The sequence below is a fragment of the Oryzias latipes genome, chromosome 5 (assembly GCF_053564925.1).
Source record: "Oryzias latipes strain Hd-rR chromosome 5, Olatipes_Hd-rR_3.1".
In the NCBI taxonomy this organism is placed as follows: domain Eukaryota; kingdom Metazoa; phylum Chordata; class Actinopteri; order Beloniformes; family Adrianichthyidae; genus Oryzias; species Oryzias latipes.
Window position 1 is genome coordinate 27,679,286 of NC_136241.1, and position 20,278 is coordinate 27,699,563.

At 42.1% G+C, this 20,278-nt stretch overlaps 1 protein-coding gene across 3 annotated transcripts in view; it reads left to right on the forward strand.

Moving 5' to 3' along the window:
- Nucleotides 1-1,138: 1,138 nt before the first annotated feature.
- Nucleotides 1,139-20,278, forward strand: part of fbln2 (fibulin 2) — a 32,269-nt gene continuing 13,129 nt past the window's right edge. For 2 of the 3 annotated variants that reach the window (XM_023955128.2, XM_023955131.2), the window contains exons 1-5: nt 1,139-1,229; nt 2,623-4,342; nt 10,316-10,439; nt 10,836-10,965; nt 11,547-11,733. In XM_023955128.2, the coding sequence (XP_023810896.1) occupies nt 2,659-4,342; nt 10,316-10,439; nt 10,836-10,965; nt 11,547-11,733 (2,125 nt within the window). In that variant the 5' untranslated portion in view covers nt 1,139-1,229; nt 2,623-2,658. Of the gene's footprint in view, nt 1,230-1,783; nt 1,885-2,622; nt 4,343-10,315; nt 10,440-10,835; nt 10,966-11,546; nt 11,734-20,278 lie in introns of all 3 variants that reach the window. The other variant, XM_078948085.1, reaches the window with a different exon arrangement.

Below are 20,278 nucleotides of genomic sequence, written 5' to 3' on the forward strand. Positions count from 1 at the left end.
CACTGGATTTTGGATTTGTAAACTGGCCCAAATGTACTTACAGCATTAAAGTCCCACTCCAATAATTTTCTAATTTATTTTAAAAGGATTCTCATTGGCCTTTTACTTGTGATTGTGTCATTTTTAGCCCAAAAAAAAAAACTGTGCTGTTTCCTGGGACATAGTCTCTGCAGAGCAGCAGGAGTTCATCAGAAATTCACCTCTGACTTGTGGGTGGGACTGTTGACGCAGAGTAAACCTGTGTTTACCCTTTGTTTACACTCTCTCCCTCTAGCTTACAGCCTCTCACAACCCCAACCTAACATTACCAGCGAGCAATGTTAGAGCGATCCAGCCGTACAGTTTGGAGCCAGAAGCCAGCTCAGATGGGGAAAACAAAGGCGTACATGGATCTCTTTGCAAGTTCTACTTTACACCTACAAGCTCTTTCTGACTGCATTTTTGTGTGTTTCTAATGTACAACAATTTGAATAATGGCATTCTCAGAAATGCAACCTTAAGATTATTTTTCATAGTATATACATGATTTTCTTGTGAGTGGGTCTTTGAAGGTTGCAGACCTCTGAGGGAGATTGAGATGAATTTGATGCAGGGACGCCTCCTGGTGGTGGAGGGGAAAAAATGAACCTCTGATGTCCAAACGAAGGAGGACCAAAGCCCCCTCCTCCCCTATATCAAATTTTCTAGCTCTACCACTTGTGTTTTCCGTATTTTTTTTTTCATTTATTTCTAACTTTATTTGAAAACTTCACAAAAACGCTTCCAACAACTCATTTATGACCCTTGGATACGAGAGGGGCCTTGAAAAGCTTTTGGCCAGGGCGCAGATCGCTGTACATCCGGCCATTAGAGAACTGTTCTGAATGTGAAACAACAGAACTCTGAAGAATTCTGAAGGGAATAAATACATAAAGGAGAAGGTCTAATTACAAAAGAACATCCTCAGTCTTTCATAATCCAGTTTCTCTGTGGGCGCAACCATGTGGAGACGATACGTGTAGTAATCTGTCAGCACCTCAGGTTCTTCAGTAATTCCTGACCCCGTTTGATTATCTCTTTGCGCAGCGGGTCCCGGTGTTTTGGCTCCTCACCGGGCTCTAAAGGCTTCGCGGAGTCCCCGCCAGGGGCAGCTGACCCTCGGCTCCTCCTCCGCGCGCCTGCACCCCGCGGCGCGCGCGCATCTCCTTCGCTGCGGCGCGCGGAGGACCAACAGCTCTGCTGACAACCAGGTAAGAAAAGGCGCATTCTTGAGCTGTTTGCGGACCGGACCGACCCTGAGAGGAAGGTCTGTAGACCTCAGGGGTGTTTAGTGAGGGTTTGCGGACCATTGATCGTTGTGCTCCCTTCTGTTTGAAAGCAGGTTTCTTCTGAGTTTGATGATGATCTGCAACCTCTGCAGAAGTTCATTCAGAATTTTAGGGAAACTTTAGTTTGAGTCTGCGCGAATAGGTTCAGAATCTTCTGTGGCTCTGATCAAAGTTCTGCTGCTTCACAGCAATTGCTTTTTGTGTTTGAACAGGCAGGGACAAAGGGAAGACCCCCCACCCCCACTTCACTGTAAGAAACAGCGAGTTGAATAAACCCACTGCTTCCATGTGCTGTTTGTGCGCCTAAGCCTTACAGCTATACGAGCTGTCTGATGAAAGAAAATAAAATATGGATCATGTGACGTCAACTGATCCATCCTTACATGACATTCTGGTTTGATCTGTATGAAATGCTGCATTAGTCCCACGTGTGTATGTCTGCAGTGAAGTATTTCTTCTCTGCTGCTCCTAAACAGAAATCAGATGGGCTTCTAAAGAAGAAAAGTGTAGCTGCAGCAGTTCAAGGATTTCAGGAACATTCTGGGTCTGCTTCCTCTGCCTTCAGGTGTGAGGGCTGGTAAGTCTTCCAGATGTGCAGTCACCTGGAGCACTAACCTGGATTGGTTATGGGGGCTGCTAAAGTCAACAAAGTTGAGGTCGCAGTGTCCAGATGTGTAAAGATTCAGTGTCACCACAGAAAAAAGGTACAACGAAATTATACAGAGCAATTACTGTGTGATAATTCAGGAGGATAAACTGGTGCTTAAGCGGAGACAAACAATTTAAAGATAATTTCTTCAAATGCTGCAGGCTGATGTTAAGCTGTGGTTTTGAGGAAAATTAGAAGTTTTCTCTCTTTTTAATGACAGATGTGCATAGAAAAATCTATATTTCATAAACTTTATGGACCCTTTTTAACTAAACAATGGAATGGTGTGCATGTGTCTGTTTGTGTGTGTGCTTTTTTTAGAAGTTCCATATGTGAAGACAGCTTGTGGACCCCATTTACTTCTCAGACATTGCTAACCAGTCATACTGTATTAGCTGGGAACACTTTTACAATAGATCACAAGCTGATGGGAGTGGGACTTTAAGATTAGTGGACGTGTTGGTTTGCTTGTTTCCCTAGTGCGACTTTATTACATCACCAAAACACTTGAGGTTGATTTTTGTTTGTCTTTGTTTTGTTGGTTTATGAATTAGTCAACCATAAAAGTGAAAACTAAAATGTGGAGTTTTATTTTTTACTTCAGAGAGTCTGCTCTCCTCACAGTAACTGCTTCAGTTACTTGTTTTTTGTTTTGTATTTTTGTAGATAAAGAAGATCTCCTTCAACTGATGAGGAAACACCATGGCTGGAATTGAAGTAGCATTCCTAAGAGGTCTCTGGTTTTCTCTCTGTCTGAGTATCTGCCTTTGCCAGCAGGACTGTACTGGGGTGGACTGCCCCCTCCTGGACAACTGCATCGATGCCATCTTGGACAGTGGCTCTTGTTGTGCTTCTTGCTTGCAGAAAGGATGCACATGTGAAGGCTACCAGTACTATGACTGTGTGAGTGCTGGTTTTGAGAATGGCTCAGTCCCTGAAGGAGACTCCTACTTTGTCGATTACGGCAGCACTGAGTGCTCCTGTCCACTTGGAGGGGGGCGAATCATCTGCCATTTCATGAGCTGTCCTGAAGTGCCCCCTAACTGTATTGAGTTTTCGGAGCCTGTTGATGGCTGCAGGCAGTGCCAACAGCTTGGGTGTTTCCAAGGTGACCACAAGTATGAGGCCAATCATTCATTTCAGGTTGGACCTTGCTGGATATGCCACTGTCCCAGTGAAGGGGGAGAGCTCATGTGCTACCGTGAACCGTGTGATGCACAGAACACCACAGATGGGAACAGCAGCAGGCATGACGCCATCCCCGACAGGTTTGACCAACACGGCCAAATGCATTCCTTCACCAGACTGGACCGTCTTCCTTTTCCGGGAAATCTTCCTCTTTTCAAGGTGCCATTATTGGATAAGGAAGACTCAGATGATTATGATTACAGCCCTACAGACTTTTCAGAAGAATACCCATCACTGCCTGTGGACCCCACTCAGTCTTCTGTCTTTCCCACTAAAATTTCCTCTCTGTCTCGTGGCTCTGTCGATTCTGACAGAAGCTCTGTACATTCAAGCTTAAAGATGCAAGGCAGTATGGAGCTAAGGGAGCGACATGGAGCTCATGAACATCCTAAAGAATTGACTGAAAATCAGTCAAGTGATGAGCAGGAGACTCCAAACTCACCAACAGACACCACTGCAGCTTGGGAACTTTCTCAGGGTTCAGCAGGGGCACAAAGTGTCTCATTGGGGGATTTGGAACCACATACAGAGGCAGAGAGGGCTTTGAACATACATAAAAGTTTTATTTTTCCATTATACCAAGGGACTGAAAGTGAGCATCAACCAAAGTTTTCAGATGTGAATTCAGAAAGTGGTTTTCAGCCTCAGACAATTGACTTAAATGTTGCTGACAGTTCCACTACGGAAGGTTCAAGCCTAGAGATCAACGGTGAACACCTGACAAGAAGTACAGAGACTCTGGCCAATCACGAAAGAGAACACATGAAGACATTTTCAAAGACCACTCAGAAAACTCAACATGTGCCATTTCTCCAGTCAACCACACAATCTCCAAATGAGTCATATGGACTAGATGACAAGACGAGGATGAATGAAGATGAGGAAGAGAGGGGGGAAGGCATGGAAGAGTCTCAGAGTGTCAGTGAGTTTGATGTACAGGATCTGAATGAAACTGTCAAGCCATTTCAGAAGGACAAAACCCATGAGGATTTGGGGAGTAGTGGTCTTAACAGAAATGGAAATGGAAATCAATCACAACCCAACAATTCCACATCCATGAGTCTCGTGCTCCAGCAAACCCCCACGGTCAGCTTTATTACCACCCCTACCCAAGCACCACAGGGCAAAGTGCAGGAGAGGCTTCCCGTGGAAAGGTGGCATGATGTTGCAGGCACGGAGGAGCTAGCACCTGAAGCAGGTGGGTCAGAAAGTTGTTGACTTAAACCAGGGGTGACAGAATCCAGGCCTCGAGCGCCAGCTTCCTGCTGGTTCTCCGGAAATCCTGCCTTTTCTGCTGCTGATTATCTGGATCAGGTGTGTTCAGCCATTACGGAGCTTCAATGGCAGGTTGGTTAGAAAACATGTTGGAAACCGGCCCTTGAGGCCTGGATTATGTCACCCCTGGCTTAAACCATTTTGTAAGTGTCCAATATTTTTTATTTCCTTTGTCTTTATAAAATACAGTCTGGTTCTGTTATGACCCATTATTTTAGGCGGGTTTTAGGCTTTAACCATACGAGCAACTGGACCCTGGAAAAGATTTTTTGATTGAATATAATCACAGCAGCTGCAGAGTTATGCTTTTTTCCTAAATAAACAAGATGCACTCACAGAATGACCCGTTTGCAGCTGTGAACAGTCATCTCTCCAGAGAATGTAGCATTTACAGTGATAATGACAAAGATATGTAAAAATCCTTTTATTTTGTCAATGGGTAAAGATAAGGAATAAAACAGACCATTGCAACCATTCATGTCATTAGAAATCCCAACAAATTCAAAAGCTGTTTTACTTATTTCATGACACAAGCATAAATGACATTACATAAAATTACAAGGCTTCAACAACAAAACTGTATCCAACTGAATACCATCGCTCATGTGTTAAATAATTGTATAAGTACAAAAGATACATTAACAAAACTAATGTACTTCACTGTGTTGAGAATGTTTTTTGACATGTATTGTCATGTTTAGAAAAAATTCTTCAGATTTTTTTGAAAAGTATTTTTTTCAAAAACTTGGTAAGATCATTGTGCCTACTTCACTGGCAGATTATTTCTTTCTTTATTTTTGCTTATTTAAAAAAATCGGACAATGGGGTAAAAAACATTTGACTTATTAAGGGGTCTGTTTTTGTTGTGTACAATGAAGGATTCTGTGGATTCTGGCTGTAGACTGAAGGCAATGCTTTCAGCCATGTCTGCCCTCATGATGTGAGCCTCACAGACATCCTATCATCAGAGAATTGCTGCTTTCTCATCTCCTGGACAATTGCCTTCATGATGCAGGAGTATCAGATATGAAACTTGAGTAATTTTCATCAAGTACGTCCTCCATATCTGCATGAAAACTAATAGGTTCTTATCAAAGAATGTGTAATAGTGGCTGGGTAGCTCGGTTGGTAAGGTGACAAGCTACCATGCAGGAATCCAGGGTTCGATTCCCGGAGGGGAATAAGCAATGGTACTGGGGGGCAATTACCATATCAATGGTGAGCAGTTAACATCACCCAGTGGGGGTCCTTAGGCAAGGCCCTTAACACTACTGCCTCCCGAGCGCAGTTCAGCTGCAGCTCACCGCTCCCCCAGGGGATGGGTCAAATGCGGAGAAGAATTTCCCCATTGAGGGATGAATACAGTATAAATTTAGATTTTTTTTTAATTACTCTTTATGCGGCCACCTTTCTCTCACAAGAGCCCCCAACTGGTGTAGCAGTAATAGCTTCAGAAAATCTTGCATGCATCACCGCAGATTCAAAGGTCCAAAACGAACCACATAGTCCATCTCTGAAACAAAGTTCTATACCCACTATGAATGCAACACCTTAAAGACCCACTCCAATAATCTTTTGAGTTTTTTTCAAAGCGTTCCTGGTGGTCTTTCAGTTGTGATTCTGCGTTTTTTTTTTTGTGCCAAATTCAAAATAACTGTTTTATTTTCTAATTTCCTAAAGAATTTCATTATATCCAGAGAGACGGCAGGTTATTACAAATTTAACTCTGTGTTGTGGGTGGGACCGTTGTCGTGGAGCAACCCCCCCCCCCTACTTTGGAGAGCAGAGCATGGAGCTTCGTGTGCTCTTCGATTGCAGAAGCAGCTCCTATGCCAAACCTACAATCTTTTTCCTAAGCATTTTTGCGTCTGGTTCTGATTCACAACAATTTGAATAAAGAAACACTCAAGAATGAAATTTTGAGCTTAATTATCTTTTTATATATATATATATATATATATATATATGTCTTCTATTATGAGAAAATTGCTACTAAAACATTTTAAAAACACCCCAAAAAATCAAATTTTCATTGAAGTGGGTCTTTAAAAATCTTGGTTCTTTGTCAAAACGTGTCCAAAGTTTTAGATTCTTTAAAAAGTTAAAAGCGCTCTATTGTGGTAACCAGGAATTAGTTTAAGGGATAATCACTTTTCCTACATGTAGGTTTATTTGCCTTAAAAACATCTTTGTTGAAAAATCGGATTCATGCATTTGCTTGTGATGTGGACTTGTTTGATCTAAAATATTTGTGTGGGACAAACAGGCAAGGAGATGAGATATGATTAGAAGGACTTTTTCCCACCACTGTAGTCTAATGAGAGGGACAAGCATGTTTTTGTTTGGTCTGCAAACATGAAAGGTCAGACTTGGCCGAAACTCACCGTAATGCATGGCTGACATTCAGTCTGAACATTGGAGGCTTTCAAAAACAATGAAAACAAAGGCAGACTTCCAAATTTAAATTGTTAATGCTTTTCTGAAGCAGTGCAATTTTCTGACACTGGAAGGAAAAAGGAATAGGGATTTCCCACAGAGCTGCTGGAAACAGGCATGAGGGTGTGGCTGCAGGCGGGCTGCTAATGATTGATGGCTGCATATTAGAGTTTTTACGGGAGGCCACTTTGGCATGCTGGGTATTTCAGGAAATGTGCAATTCCACACAAAGAATAGAAACATTAGACAGAACTTGCTGGAAAAAAAGCAGAAGTTGAATAGAAACTGCTTTAAATTGTTTCTTGGACTGTTCATGAAAAGCTCAGTGAGAAACCATGCTAAAGTTACAACAGTCCTTTCAAGCTCACGGTTCCACATCTTCTCCTATGAGGCTCCAATCTGAGTAGGAGGAAAACAGGGGAAATGGAGAGGAAGCATGCATATATCATATATCATGAGTCTGTGGGCTTCCCCTGATTTGCTGGTATTTGTTAAAGAAGCAGGATAGGACTCATTCTGTGCTGTACCACACCTGTATCTAAGCCTGAAAGTGACCTGCTGCCAAAACCTAATTGTTCCAGCATGTGTGACCTTTGGCTGACAAGCCTTTTCCACTGATGGAGAACGGAAAATTTCATTAAATTTTGACTTGAGTGGAGTGTTTTTATCAGACCTATATGGGAAAATAATCTGCCTAAATTACCTACTATAATCAATGGAAAGCATGTGTCTCGTTCACAGATGAGGCCTAGTGTTCCTAAATGCTTCTCAATGCTGAAACATTGAAAACTAAAAAGGAATGGGACAATCTTTTTCCTAAGCATTTATGAAATGAGCTCACATCTGGGCCACTTCTGTCAGTTTGGTTAAAGTGCTTGCTCACAGACAGACCAGGTATTAATCTAAGGTCAGTTCTTCTGGTTGCCCTTGCAGACTGGACCTTATCCTAATTAGGAACTGAGTGCTTCGTGTATTTTCCTGCCACATGCAGTGAACTGTTTGTTCTGACCGTGTGCAGAAATCAACCTTGCTCATGAGCTTTGCAATCTGAAAGTGAAAAATATTTGATATGTGAACCTGATACTGTACCTGCATGTGCAACTCTGAGCAATCAAATCAGCATATCAGCGGTAAGAATTCATTATTACCTGATGAGCAGTAATAATACTCAACAGTAATAGTACTCCACTCTGTCTGTTTAAAACAAAGTATATGATATTTGAGCTACAGTTGTTTTTTCAATTTAGTTTCTTTGGCTGTGGAGGCTGAAAAAACTCATTCTGGTCTGCGGGTGAGAGTCTAGTTAGATGATTAATCCCAACTCACTATTTCAAATATGTCTTCATTAATAAATGGTTAAATAATAAAATGTCTTAAAAGTTATTAAAGCTGTTAAAAATATTAAATGGGGTCTTTCTAATTTGTTAACTGAGCTACAGCTCATCACTTTCATTAAGTTTCTAAAAGCTAACCCAGAATCCTCCCTTTTGTCCCATTCTAGACTAATTTTCTGTGAGAAGAAGAGAGCTAAAGACCAGCAGTACTATAATTGGCTGAAAAGATTTTAAAATTCACCGATTGAAGGATCAGAAACTAAGCATTACTAAAAGTATAAGGCAGCATTAATTCTTTTTTTTAATGTTAATACCAACAATATTAAACACTGCATTCAGTGTAAAAACATGTTTTACAGTAGAAGCGTTTGTCTGCCATTCCTGGAGGCTGATTTGTATAAATCAGTTCTGAGGTGGGCAAATGCTTTAACTTCTAAATCTGACTTTATTATGAAATGCAATGTAGCCATGAGGGGGCACAAGCCAGGGTCTCATTGTGCTGGTCGGATAAATACAGAGGATTGTCTCTGGAAGGGCATTCGAAGAAAATCTTTGCCAAGCCAAAATATGCGAATCAGACAGACCTATGATATCAGTCGAGGCCAGGGTTAACAACTTTAATGTGAACTGCAAGCTGTCATTATTTAACAAGGATTTTCTGAGATTTGAAGTCTTCCGGACTAAATTAAATTAAAGCGGAAGTTTTTAAAACTGCCTTTTTCAGTTTCTGCAACATTCTGCAAGTTAGGAATGTTGTGTCTCAGTGTTGTGCAAGGAAACTATAGTTCATACCTTAAAATGATCTCACTGTACGTACGTAGTTTTAATTTTATCATCAAGCTGTTTTAGAACGTGTAACCCTTGTGCTATCATAGGCACTTTAACATTGGGAGCTGGGTCATCTAGACCCACTAGACAGTGCGCTAAACCTTTTTTCTTCAATGATTTGTGATCTTCACTGGTGTCCATGGATTACATGAAATCCTCTCCACCTTTATCCATCTTTGTCATAGTAGGGATAACACGTCAATGTATGGGTGGGGTCATCTGGACCCCATAGGATAGCACAAGGGTTAATGGAGAATGATTGTTGCTGCTGTATTTTCCAGTTCAAAGATTTTACACCACAAATCTCTAGTGTGGTCACTTAAACCTTTAAAAGAGTACATGCGCCTGCATATTCTAAAGACCTATCCAGCATGTACCTTCTCTTGCAGAAGGTTGTAAATACAATCAGTACAGATCAGATGCAGATGACTGATGGATGGATTACAATACCTGAAAATATTTTTATTTGTGGCTTGGTTTGCTGCTTTCCTTGCCTATTTGGTATGTGGGACTGTCTTGGTTGTAAAATTAAAGCCTTGAAAATGAACTTAATGGTTAGTTACTTTTAGGTTACATGGACGTGAAATGCATAGTTTTAAGATGACCTGTAAAAATAAAAAACAGTGGTTTAATTTAATTGACAAACTACCCTTAGCCCTTAATGCAGACATCAAAATTGTGTTGTAATGTCACGTTCCTTTTGTTGTGTTGTTGTCATGCAATACAATGATAAATAATAGTGTGTGATCCGCTAATAACACTTCTTTTAGTTACTCTTATTTTCATCTGATATGTCTAAAACCTTTATGTTTCCCTGAGAAGCTTCAGATCTTTGCCAAACGTGCGTGACCAAAGCTTAACTGTGGCTATGAGGCTCATTTGAATTCAGATTCAAGATTTAATTCCTGAAAGGAACACCCTCTGAAGGCACAGCTTTGGCTCAGGTGAATTGCGCTGACAGTTCAGTTCTTAAGGAAAACTTGAACGCACCACTGCATCTACTGAGTGTGTGTGATGACTGCCTTTGCTGAACCTGGCTAACAAGATTCACTCAAACCCAGAGAGTGTTTCAGTCATAAAATGGTCTACTGTTTTCTGTAACTCTTACTCCATCTGGGAAAATCTCAGAGGGACCTTTAAGGCCTGTTGAAGTCTACCAGATGCTCATGATCAGCAGTGGGCGTCTGTTTGGTGCGTTCACTGCTGCTCTGAAAACTCAGGGGCTCTGCAAAACAATCTGTTTTAAAGCTGTCACAGATGTTTAGATGTTTGCTTACCTGTGTGTTATGGTTCCACAGGTCCAGGTGTGTCTGCTAAAGATCTTCTGCAGCACTGCTGTAATGCTGGTCACAGATGGGCGAATGAACAATTCCACTGCAAGGCCATGCCAAAGTTGAGCAATGACAAGAACTCTGTTTGCAGGTAAATGACTTAAATTGTATTTACTGACACAGCTCATCTTATTTTAGGGCAATTTCTGATATTTTTCAGTATTCTTAATGACTTGAGTAATCCATAAATAGTGATTCTAAAAAATACCAAAGATGGCGGTAACTCTCATGAGTATTTTTGTGAATAAAATCAACATTTTAAAACCTTTCCTGAGATTCCCATGTCATTTGCATCCATTCTTTCCCTACTATGACTCAATCACTAATATAAAGCATACATAAACTCATGCAGAGTTTTGAATTTTTGCCATTTTAAAGATATAATCATGAAAATAAGAAAAACTGGACCCTGAAATATCGCCTGATGAGCAGCATTTACACAAAACCCGTCATTAACACTGTTGTGCATGTGGGTGTTATGTTTCAGTCTTGCACAGAAGCAGTGCTGCATCCGCTCTTTGAACAGCATCAGGTGTGATTCTGGTGTGACTTCAGCCAAAGCTGGACGCTCTTGTGAAGGAGACGATGGCAACTCGTGCATGGATGACTCCTATCAGGTATGTAGAAGTGCAGAGCAAAACACAATGGACATCGGGGTGGAGAAATAAAGCAGAACAGATGAGTTGGAGTTAAAATTTCTAACTGATGCCAGACAGAAACTGCAAACCACAGCGCTGTTTTAATGTACTAAGAGCTGTGATTGTGTTCTGTGTTTTAGCCGTGACACATCTGTTTTAGGGTTCTGCTCCAGTGGAGCCTCCATTCATGCTTTGAGGGAAAAATGTTTTGAAGTGACAATGCTTTCTTTTTGCATCTTTCAAAAAGAAAATGCTTCCAAGGGGAAGTGGAGCTGCTGGCTACACTAGCGACCCCCGCCACTGTAAGAGGAAGGGTGTTGGTTTGGGCACCCATGCCACAAACTCATTTCCCTGGGCAATGATGCTGTAGCATTGTGCCAAGCCATTCACTGAGATTTATTTTACACAGTCTGGTTTAACATGCGGAACATGTGGTTCAGCTTAAATCTCCTGCATTTGGATCACATTTACAAACCAGTCTATTTTGATTTATTTTAATGTTTGTGAAAAATCTCAGAAACATAATGGGCTCATGAGGATAATTCATAATGTACGGACAGGTGTGCTGCAGCTGCTGTGCGCTGGGCCTCTGGATGCGCCGCCAAGGTCAAGGTTGTGATGCTGACCTGCACCTGGTATACTCGTGTGGTCATGTCTTCCTCACTTGCTGTGAGGAAGTTGAAGCTCAAAGCCAGCTCCCATTGAGGGGACAGGAGAACCTCAGGCCAACTGTCCTGCCCAGAAGAGGTACATATCAATCCCAATGTGGAGATTTTAAACCTTTTCCTTCTTTAGGCTGCTGCTATCTGTGGATCCACTGCTGTGAACCCGGTATTGGTAAAAAAAAAGAAAAAAGAAAAAAGTGAGCCGAAGCCTGTTGTGGGTTGTACACTGAAAGATGAACGGATAGCAAGTCCACACAAACATTTCACAATTCAAGTCCTCCCACAACTCAAAGGCAAATTTTAATTTTGGCTAAAAACGTCATAATCATAATAAAAAAAAACAATGGGAAAACATAAACACTTAAAATGTTTGCTCAGATGTAACATCAACATTTAATATTTATAATTTCCTTTTTAAATAACATATTCATTCAGATTTTGTATATAGATTTACATTTAAAACTAACAATATATTTGATCATTCATATGAAACATTTAAATACATATTTAACTCCATCATGAAGGGGTTAGTTTTTAAAAAGAGTTTACTTTTATCATTCAGATTGAATTACATTTTAATTAAATGTAAATTTAGTTTAAATTCCAAGGTGTAAATAAAAATGTTTTGGATTTAGATCTCAATTTAGAATTAACATTTGGATTTATTTTTTTTTATGTTCAGATTGGACATTTGGATATTACTAATTGGAATAAAGTATTTATTTTTTAAATGTGCATTGTTCTACCTGACACACAAAACCCTTGTGTTTGTCACCAGTTTGACTTAAATCTGAGTTCACGAAAGTTCACGAAAGCCGACGCTGCTGTTGTCTGTCTTCTGTCACTCCTCCTCCCATTTTAATCAATAACACATTTGATGGTGTTGTGCTGGATAATGTCAACCAGATGATGATGACTATTTACTTAAAACCTGCAGGTGAAAGCTAAGGACATGTTTTACCAACATAAACATGTCTGACATGAACCTCGCCACGAGGAAAACACTTTGATTAATCTTAACGATCTTTGATGTTTTTGTTCAATACTTGGAGTCTTGTTAGGGCCCGAGCACGGAGTGCAAGGACCCTATTGTATCTGTTAGGTTTATTATTATTATTATTATTATTATTCCGACTTTTCCGTCGCCTTTTTGAGGCCTTTAACATACCCCAAAACTCACCAAATTTTGTATACACATCAGGAGTCGCGAAAAATTTCATATTTTATAGGAGAACGGCATAGGTAAACAAAAATGGCTCGATAGCGCCACCTGCAAAATTTGTTTTCGCGAGCACCTCCATATGCTTTATAGTACAAACCTGATTTTAACAGGGCATGTTCATCGGATAGAAACCTACAAAAAAGTCTCTTGGGACCAAGCTGTCAGTCGCACAGGAAGTCTGATATTTTGATGACAATATGTCATTTTTGCTGTATTTTGGTCATTCGCAGTAGAGGGCTGCATTGGGATTGGGTCCCGCCGGGTCCCGCGGGACCCAACCCAAATCTCGCGGGATTGGGCGGTTTCAATTGTGCTGCGGCCTGCGGGCGGGAGCGGGCGGCAGAAAAAAAACCCCGCGGGATCAGTGCTGCCATGAATATCTCGTGAATATATATTAGCAGACTACGTTAGGCTGAGCGGCTGTTGGATTCTTATGTACTGAAGCTCCGTGAACGCACCAGGTAGAGACGCCCAATGGCCCCTGTCATCTAACCTGTTGTTGGGGGTGTGCAACGCCCCGCCCCGCCTCTTAGTGTGTTCTTTAAAGCCTGATACCGCGGTCCCGTGTAGGCGGAGCTACCAGCTAGAGGTTCTGGTCTGATCGCTGCATGGAGCGATGTGTGCAAAAATGCATGATAGACACCAAGAATGTGGAGAGATCAGGTTTATAATTTTGAAGAGTTCTACTTGGTAATCATGTTTCCATGTTTGGGTTTATAAAATCATCCCAGCGAAAGTCTGCTTCAACTCCCGCAGTGAAAGCTGCGTCTGAATCTGACGCCCGTGTTTGCATCTCTCTGACAGAGTTTGAAGCCAAAGCCCCTCCTCCGCCTCTTTACCTGCTTTTCCTCTCTACCTGTTCACCTGTTCATATACTCTGTAGCTGACAGTTGTTTTTCCCCGCGCTCCCAGTGTATTCTACAGAGAGAGCGCAAAATACGGTCATCATAGGTTAACACGATAGTCAGGGTAGATAGCGCAGCACACGGATGAAAGAGCTGTCAATCTATCCGGCAACACTGCGCGGATAAGGATGGATCAGGTTACCTGGCAGGGACATGATGTCAATGGATGAAGCAGAAAAGAATCTCAAACGAGGTTCATCGTGAGTCACGCATGGTTCTCAGATCTGCGAATCAGCAAAACTGGAAAAGGCTGAAGCTAAAAGTATTTTTCTGTCAGGAAAAATATAATTCATAGATTTTCAGATCTGTTGAACCATTAATGTTTTTTTCCTCCATAAATTCAAATGACTTTGACCTGCATCTTTACCGGCTGGTTCAGCGCGCTTCAGGCCGTCTGTCTGCGCGCGGACACACGCACACTTTTAACCGAACATAATTTGTAAAAATATATTTAATAATTAAGTTGCAAATTTCAAAAAAGAGGAATGCATGAAAATATGAGGCTGGAGGAGGGACACGAATCTCTTAATTAAACTTTAATATCATCAAAACAAAATACGTGTTTTTTTCCTGCGGGACGGGAGACGATACAAAATCAATGCATCTCTATTACTGTGCGGGACTTAATTCTATGAGTTTTGCGGGTGCGGGCGGGAGTGGACATACATATTGCGGGAGCGGGCGGGAGTGTAACGCATACGTTGCGGGAGCGGGCGGGATTGGTCAGAAATTCAGCGGGCGCGGGCGGGAGCGGGATGAAGAAAATAGTCCCGCGCAGGGCTCTAATTCGCAGGCCTCGCTCTAGAACGAATTCCTCCTAGAGATTTGAGAGTAATGACTCCAAACTTTGGTTTTTTAAACTAGACACATGTCCGATGTTAAATTGCAAAGCTTTTAAGTTTTTATGGATGTTTGTGACCATGGCGGCTCGTCAAAATTGGAGGTCGTTTCGAAAACACGCCATGAAAAGAAAAATGGCCATTACTCAGCCATGCATAATCCAATCTGATCCAAAATTGATGTGCATGATTTTAGTCTGACTCTGAACACATCTGCAGTGAAAAAATCTGGAAAAAGTGTAGCGCCACCTGCTGGCAAGAGGAAATGACATGTTTTACTTGGAGCATCACTACTCCGAGTAGGATGAGCCGACACACCTGAAAATGACGTCCACCTGTTGAAAAGCCATTGAAGTTTACTCTGACAAAAAACCATAACTTTCAATGCGGGGGTGTGGTCGTGACAGAGCGGCAAAGTTGGGCATCTCGCTATGCACACAAAAGTTGCTCTCACGTGCACATTCCTTGTCCAATCTCACTGAAATTCAATGGATATGATGAAGCTTCTATTCTGAACCCATGGATATGACAATCTTGGACGAGCTCTATAGCGCCACCTAGTTATTGCATTGGGCACATTCTGCCCTGTATTTTCTCTTTGCTTTGTCCGATGTGCATGAAATTAAAACTGGAGATACTCAGAAGGGTCCTCTCTCATCATGTAAAGTTTCATGGGTGTACACCTGACGGTGCCTGCGTAACAGGAAGTGGTCGATTATGTGCACCCAAATAATAGAAATTTATTATAAATCAGCCGTTTGTCTCAGGAAGCTGAGATTTCAGAATTAGATGCCTTTAATAACCTCCAGCTTTGATATGTAACACTATAGGGTCTACGAGAAACTTCATCACTTGATTTTTTTAATGAAATTTTGGACTGAACAAAGATTTTTAGCATAAATTCTGTTTAGGTTATCAGCACCAAGAATTCAACTTTCATAGGCATTTATGTGCTACTGCTTCCTAAAAAAATTCAGAATGATTGAAGTTACAGGTGAACTTTTAGACAACATTTCATCCAAAAAGGTCCGAAAACGTCTTTTTAGGCAAAACTACAAACACCTATTTTTTTTCATAACTTAATCATCATATATCAACACCATTTATTTTTTTAAATGTAGGGATCTTTGTTTGCTGCCTTCCATATTTTTTTCAGAAGTCCAGGTGAAACAGATGATTTTAAAAAAATCCTGATTCATCCCAAAACCTGTGCTTTTTCCGTCTGGACTCCAAACAAGTGTGTTTTAAAATTACTTATGCTTCAAATATCCACACCAAGTTTCACACGCATATAGCTGAACATGTCTAAATGCTTCTTGAATATTCTTTACAGATATAAAATGAACTGGTCAACTGTAGGATGTCATTTCCTCTTACATGCTTCAGTCTTTTCCTCATGCTGCAGCCTGCTCCTCAATCTGCCCTGTTGCTGGAGTCAAATTTCACCCCCCCCCCCACACACACACACACACCAGCTGCCTGTTCATATGCTAACTAACCCAGAAGTGAGGTGACAATAGTTTAGACACAAGAGGGAGGGCAGACTGCTTTTTCATTTGTTTTGTATGTCTTTCATAGATTTTTATGAATAATCATTGCTTTTCTAGTCATGTAAAATGCAATTAACTTAATATTTTATCTTTTTTTTTTTTACAAACAAAACATATGAATGTGCTCCAAAACAAAACCCAACTCTCAGTACAGTTCTACAGATGTAACATAAGACTTAGACAGTAAATGTCTCTTTTATCCTTTTTTAATCAATGCTGCAACTTCTTTTCCTTAATATAAATCCAATGAAATTAAACTACAAAACCAAAAAACACAACCTATAGCAAATTTCTCTAAATAAATTATGTGTATATACAATATGTAGCACTTTTAAACAAAATAATAACAAATCCTTCCAATACAAGCACAGAAAAATGGAACACAAAATTTAAAACCCAAATTTGAAATGGCAATTTTAAAAAGATAATTTTTTCAGCCTGCTAAAAGTGCACAATTGTAAAAGCTCTTTTATATAGACAACTGTTTGGTTGCTTAGAGCTCTAAATATAAAAACAATGCCTTTATGGACGTGGCACGGATGGCACGGATGTTCAGCAGGGTAAACCCCAGGAAAGCGGCGGGACCTGATGGAGTTCCCGGAAAGGTTCTGCGGGCCTGCGCCGATCAACTCTCCCAGGTCTTCACAAAAATCTTCAACCTGTCGCTAGCTCAGGCTTTCATCCCTGCTTGCCTGAAGTCATCCACTATCATCCCGATACCCAAAAAGTCCTCATCCACAGCCTTCCTCACGGACTTCCGCCCAGTTGCACTCACTGCTGTCATCACAAAGTGTCTGGAGCGGCTGCTCCTGGGACACATCAAAGACTCCCTCCCTCCAATCTTCGTCCCCCACCAGTTTGCTTACAAAGCAAACAGATCAACGGATGATGCCATTTCCATCACCCTCCACACTGCGCTGAGCCACCTGGAACACAGAGACACCTACGCCAGGATGCTCTTTGTGGACTATAGCTCAGCCTTTAACACAATCATTCCTGACATTCTGGTCAACAAACTGTCTGAACTAGGACTCCACCCACTCACCTGCTCGTGGATCAAGGACTTCCTGACAAACAGACCACAGACAGTCAAACTTGACCCCCACCTCTCCTCCACCCGGACGCTGAGCACAGGCTCCACACAGGGATGTGTGCTGAGTCCTCTGCTGTACACACTGTACACAGCAGACTGCAGACCAGCCCACACCAGCAACACCGTGGTGAAGTTTGCAGACGACACTACTGTGGTGGGGCTGATCTCTGGGGACGACGAGACGGCCTACAGAGACGAAGTCCTGAAACTCTCAAGGTGGTGTCAGGCTAATAACCTCATCCTGAACACCACCAAGACCAAGGAGATCATCCTGGACTTCAGAAAAAACAGAACAGATCCACCCCCACTCTACATCGATGGAAACTGTGTGGAGAGGGTCCACAGCTTCACCCTCCTGGGCACCACCATCTCTGCTGACCTCACATGGTCTAACAACACCATGACTGTCATCAGGAAGGCCCAGCAACGCCTGCACTTCCTGAGAAAACTTAGGAGGAACGACGTCAGCCAGGAGCTGCTGGTAACGTTCTACCGCTCAACCACTGAGAGCATTCTGTCCTATGGCCTCACAGTGTGGTTTTCCCACTGCACTGAAGCAGAACGGCAGAGTCTCCAGAGAGTGGTAAAGACAGCGCAGAGGATCATCGGCTGCCCCCTCCCCTCACTGAAGGACATTTACCAGTCTCGCTGCATCAGCAGAGTGACTAGCATCACCACTAACTCCACCCATTCTGCTTTCCCTCTGTTTGAACTGCTGCCCTCTGGAAGGAGGTACAGGTCCATCAGAACCAGGACAAACAGACTAAGAAACAGCTTTTTTCCATAGGCAATTATCATACGGAATGCACATACGTCCACCAACCACACCTCACTCTAATTTTACTACAATGCGTGCAATATCCTGACTGTCTAACCGGGTCACTGTGCAATAACTTGATATTTATTAAGCTGTGCTCACAGCAACTCATGTAATTCCTTTCTATTTTATTCACAAATATTTAATATTTAACAGTTTCTGTCCATATTGTTCATTTTTTGTTAAGAGTTGTAAATACAGTATTTCTTTTTCTATTCTATTTTTATTTTTATTTTATGTAACTCCTTCACTCCAAGGCTGCTGCAATTTCATTGTATCCCCATGTACAATGACAATAAACGATTCTGATTCTGATTATATCACTTAGACACAGATGGAGAACCATATCAACTGGATTGGTAACAGCAACAACCACCGACCAAGCCGGCAAGCCCTGGCAGAAAAGATCCCCACAAGAAACACTGCAGGCTGTTCCATAAAAAATATAGTTTTACCATTGCCTTGCAGATCACAGTTGAAGTGGTTTAGTTTTCCTAAAAAAATTCAGAATGATTGAAGTTACAGGTGAACTTTTAGACAACATTTGATCCAAAAAGGTCCGAAAACGTCTTTTTAGGCAAAACTGCAAACACCTATTTTTTTGCATAACTTATCTTTCAAATATCAGCACAAAAAAATTAAAAACGGTAGGGATCTGTGTTTGCTGCCTTCCATATTTTTTTCAGACTTAAAAGTGTAACAGATGATTTATAAAAATCCTTTTTCATCCAAAAACCTGTGTTAAATCTGTCTAGACTCCAAACAAACATTTTTTATGGTAACTTATGTTTCAACAATCGACACCAATTTTCACAGACCTATAGCTGAACATGTCCCATAGCTCCCTGAATATTTTCATAGATATAAAATGAACTGGTCATTGTAACATCTAGCATTCTAACATCTAACATCTTACATGTCAAAGCCTCTCTCAGCCTGGCTCTGCTGAAGGAGTCGTGTTACAACCCCGCCCCCTCCTGCTGGGACCCCTGCTATGTAAATTAGCAAGCAGTGAACAGAGAGATGAGGAGTAAGAATGGCCATTACTCAGGCATGCATAATCCAAAGACAGCCAGTTAAACACTGAAAGACATATTTTTTCGGTATGTCTTTCATACATCTTTAGTATTAAAAACTCTCCAAGATGAATGTGCCTGACTCCACCTGCAGGTGGATCACAGACTTCCTGACGGACAGACAGCAGTATGTGAGGCTGGGGAAGCTCGTCTCAGATACTCGGACCACAAGCACCGGATCCCCCCAGGGCTGTGTCCTTTCACCCCTGTTACTCTCCCTGTACACAAACAGCTGCACAGCTGGTCACCTGTCTGTCAAACTCCTGAAGTTTGCTGACGACACCACACTCATCGGCCTCATCTCTGACGGAGATGAGTCGGCCTACAGGAGTGAAATAGCCAGGCTGGTGTCATAGTGCAGCGCTAACAACCTGGAGCTTAATGCTCTGAAGACAGTGGAGATGACAGTGGACTTCAGGAAGGCCCCAGCCCCCCCTCCCCCCTGTCATCCTCTGTGACTCCCCGGTGACCTCTGTGGAGTCCTTCTGCTTCCTGGGAACCATCATCAGCCAGGACCTCAAGTGGGAGCAGAACATCAGCTCCATCACTAAGAAGGTCCAGCAGAGGATGTACTTCCTGAGGCAGCTGAAGAAGTTTCACCTCCCTGAAAAGATGCTGGTAGACTTTTACACCGCCATCATCGAATCCACCCTCACGTCCTCCATCACAGTCTGGTTCGCTGCGGCCACGGCCAGAGACAAGGCCAAGCTGCAACGCGTCATCCACTCAGCAGAGAAGGTGATCGGCTGCCACCTCCCGTCTCTCCAGGAGCTGCACATCTCCAGGACCTGGAGGCGGGCAGCCAGGATTGTAGCCAACCCCTCTCATCCAGGACATAATCTCTTTCGGCCCCTCCCTTCTGGCAAGAGGCTCCGGTCCATCAGGACCAGGACCTCGCGCCACAAGAACAGCTTCTTCCCCACTGCAGCCAGCCTGCTGAACAGAACCCCAACTCCCCCAGGTGACCCCCCCCCCCCCCGCCCACCAAAGGACTGTCGGTGCCACTTACAGGCCCCACCATCCCAGCCCATCTGTGCTCCCACTTTAATTCACCTTACTCTACTGTATATAGTGTGTTGTTGTTGTTAACTTAATTTTTAACTTATTCTTAATTGCACTATACAC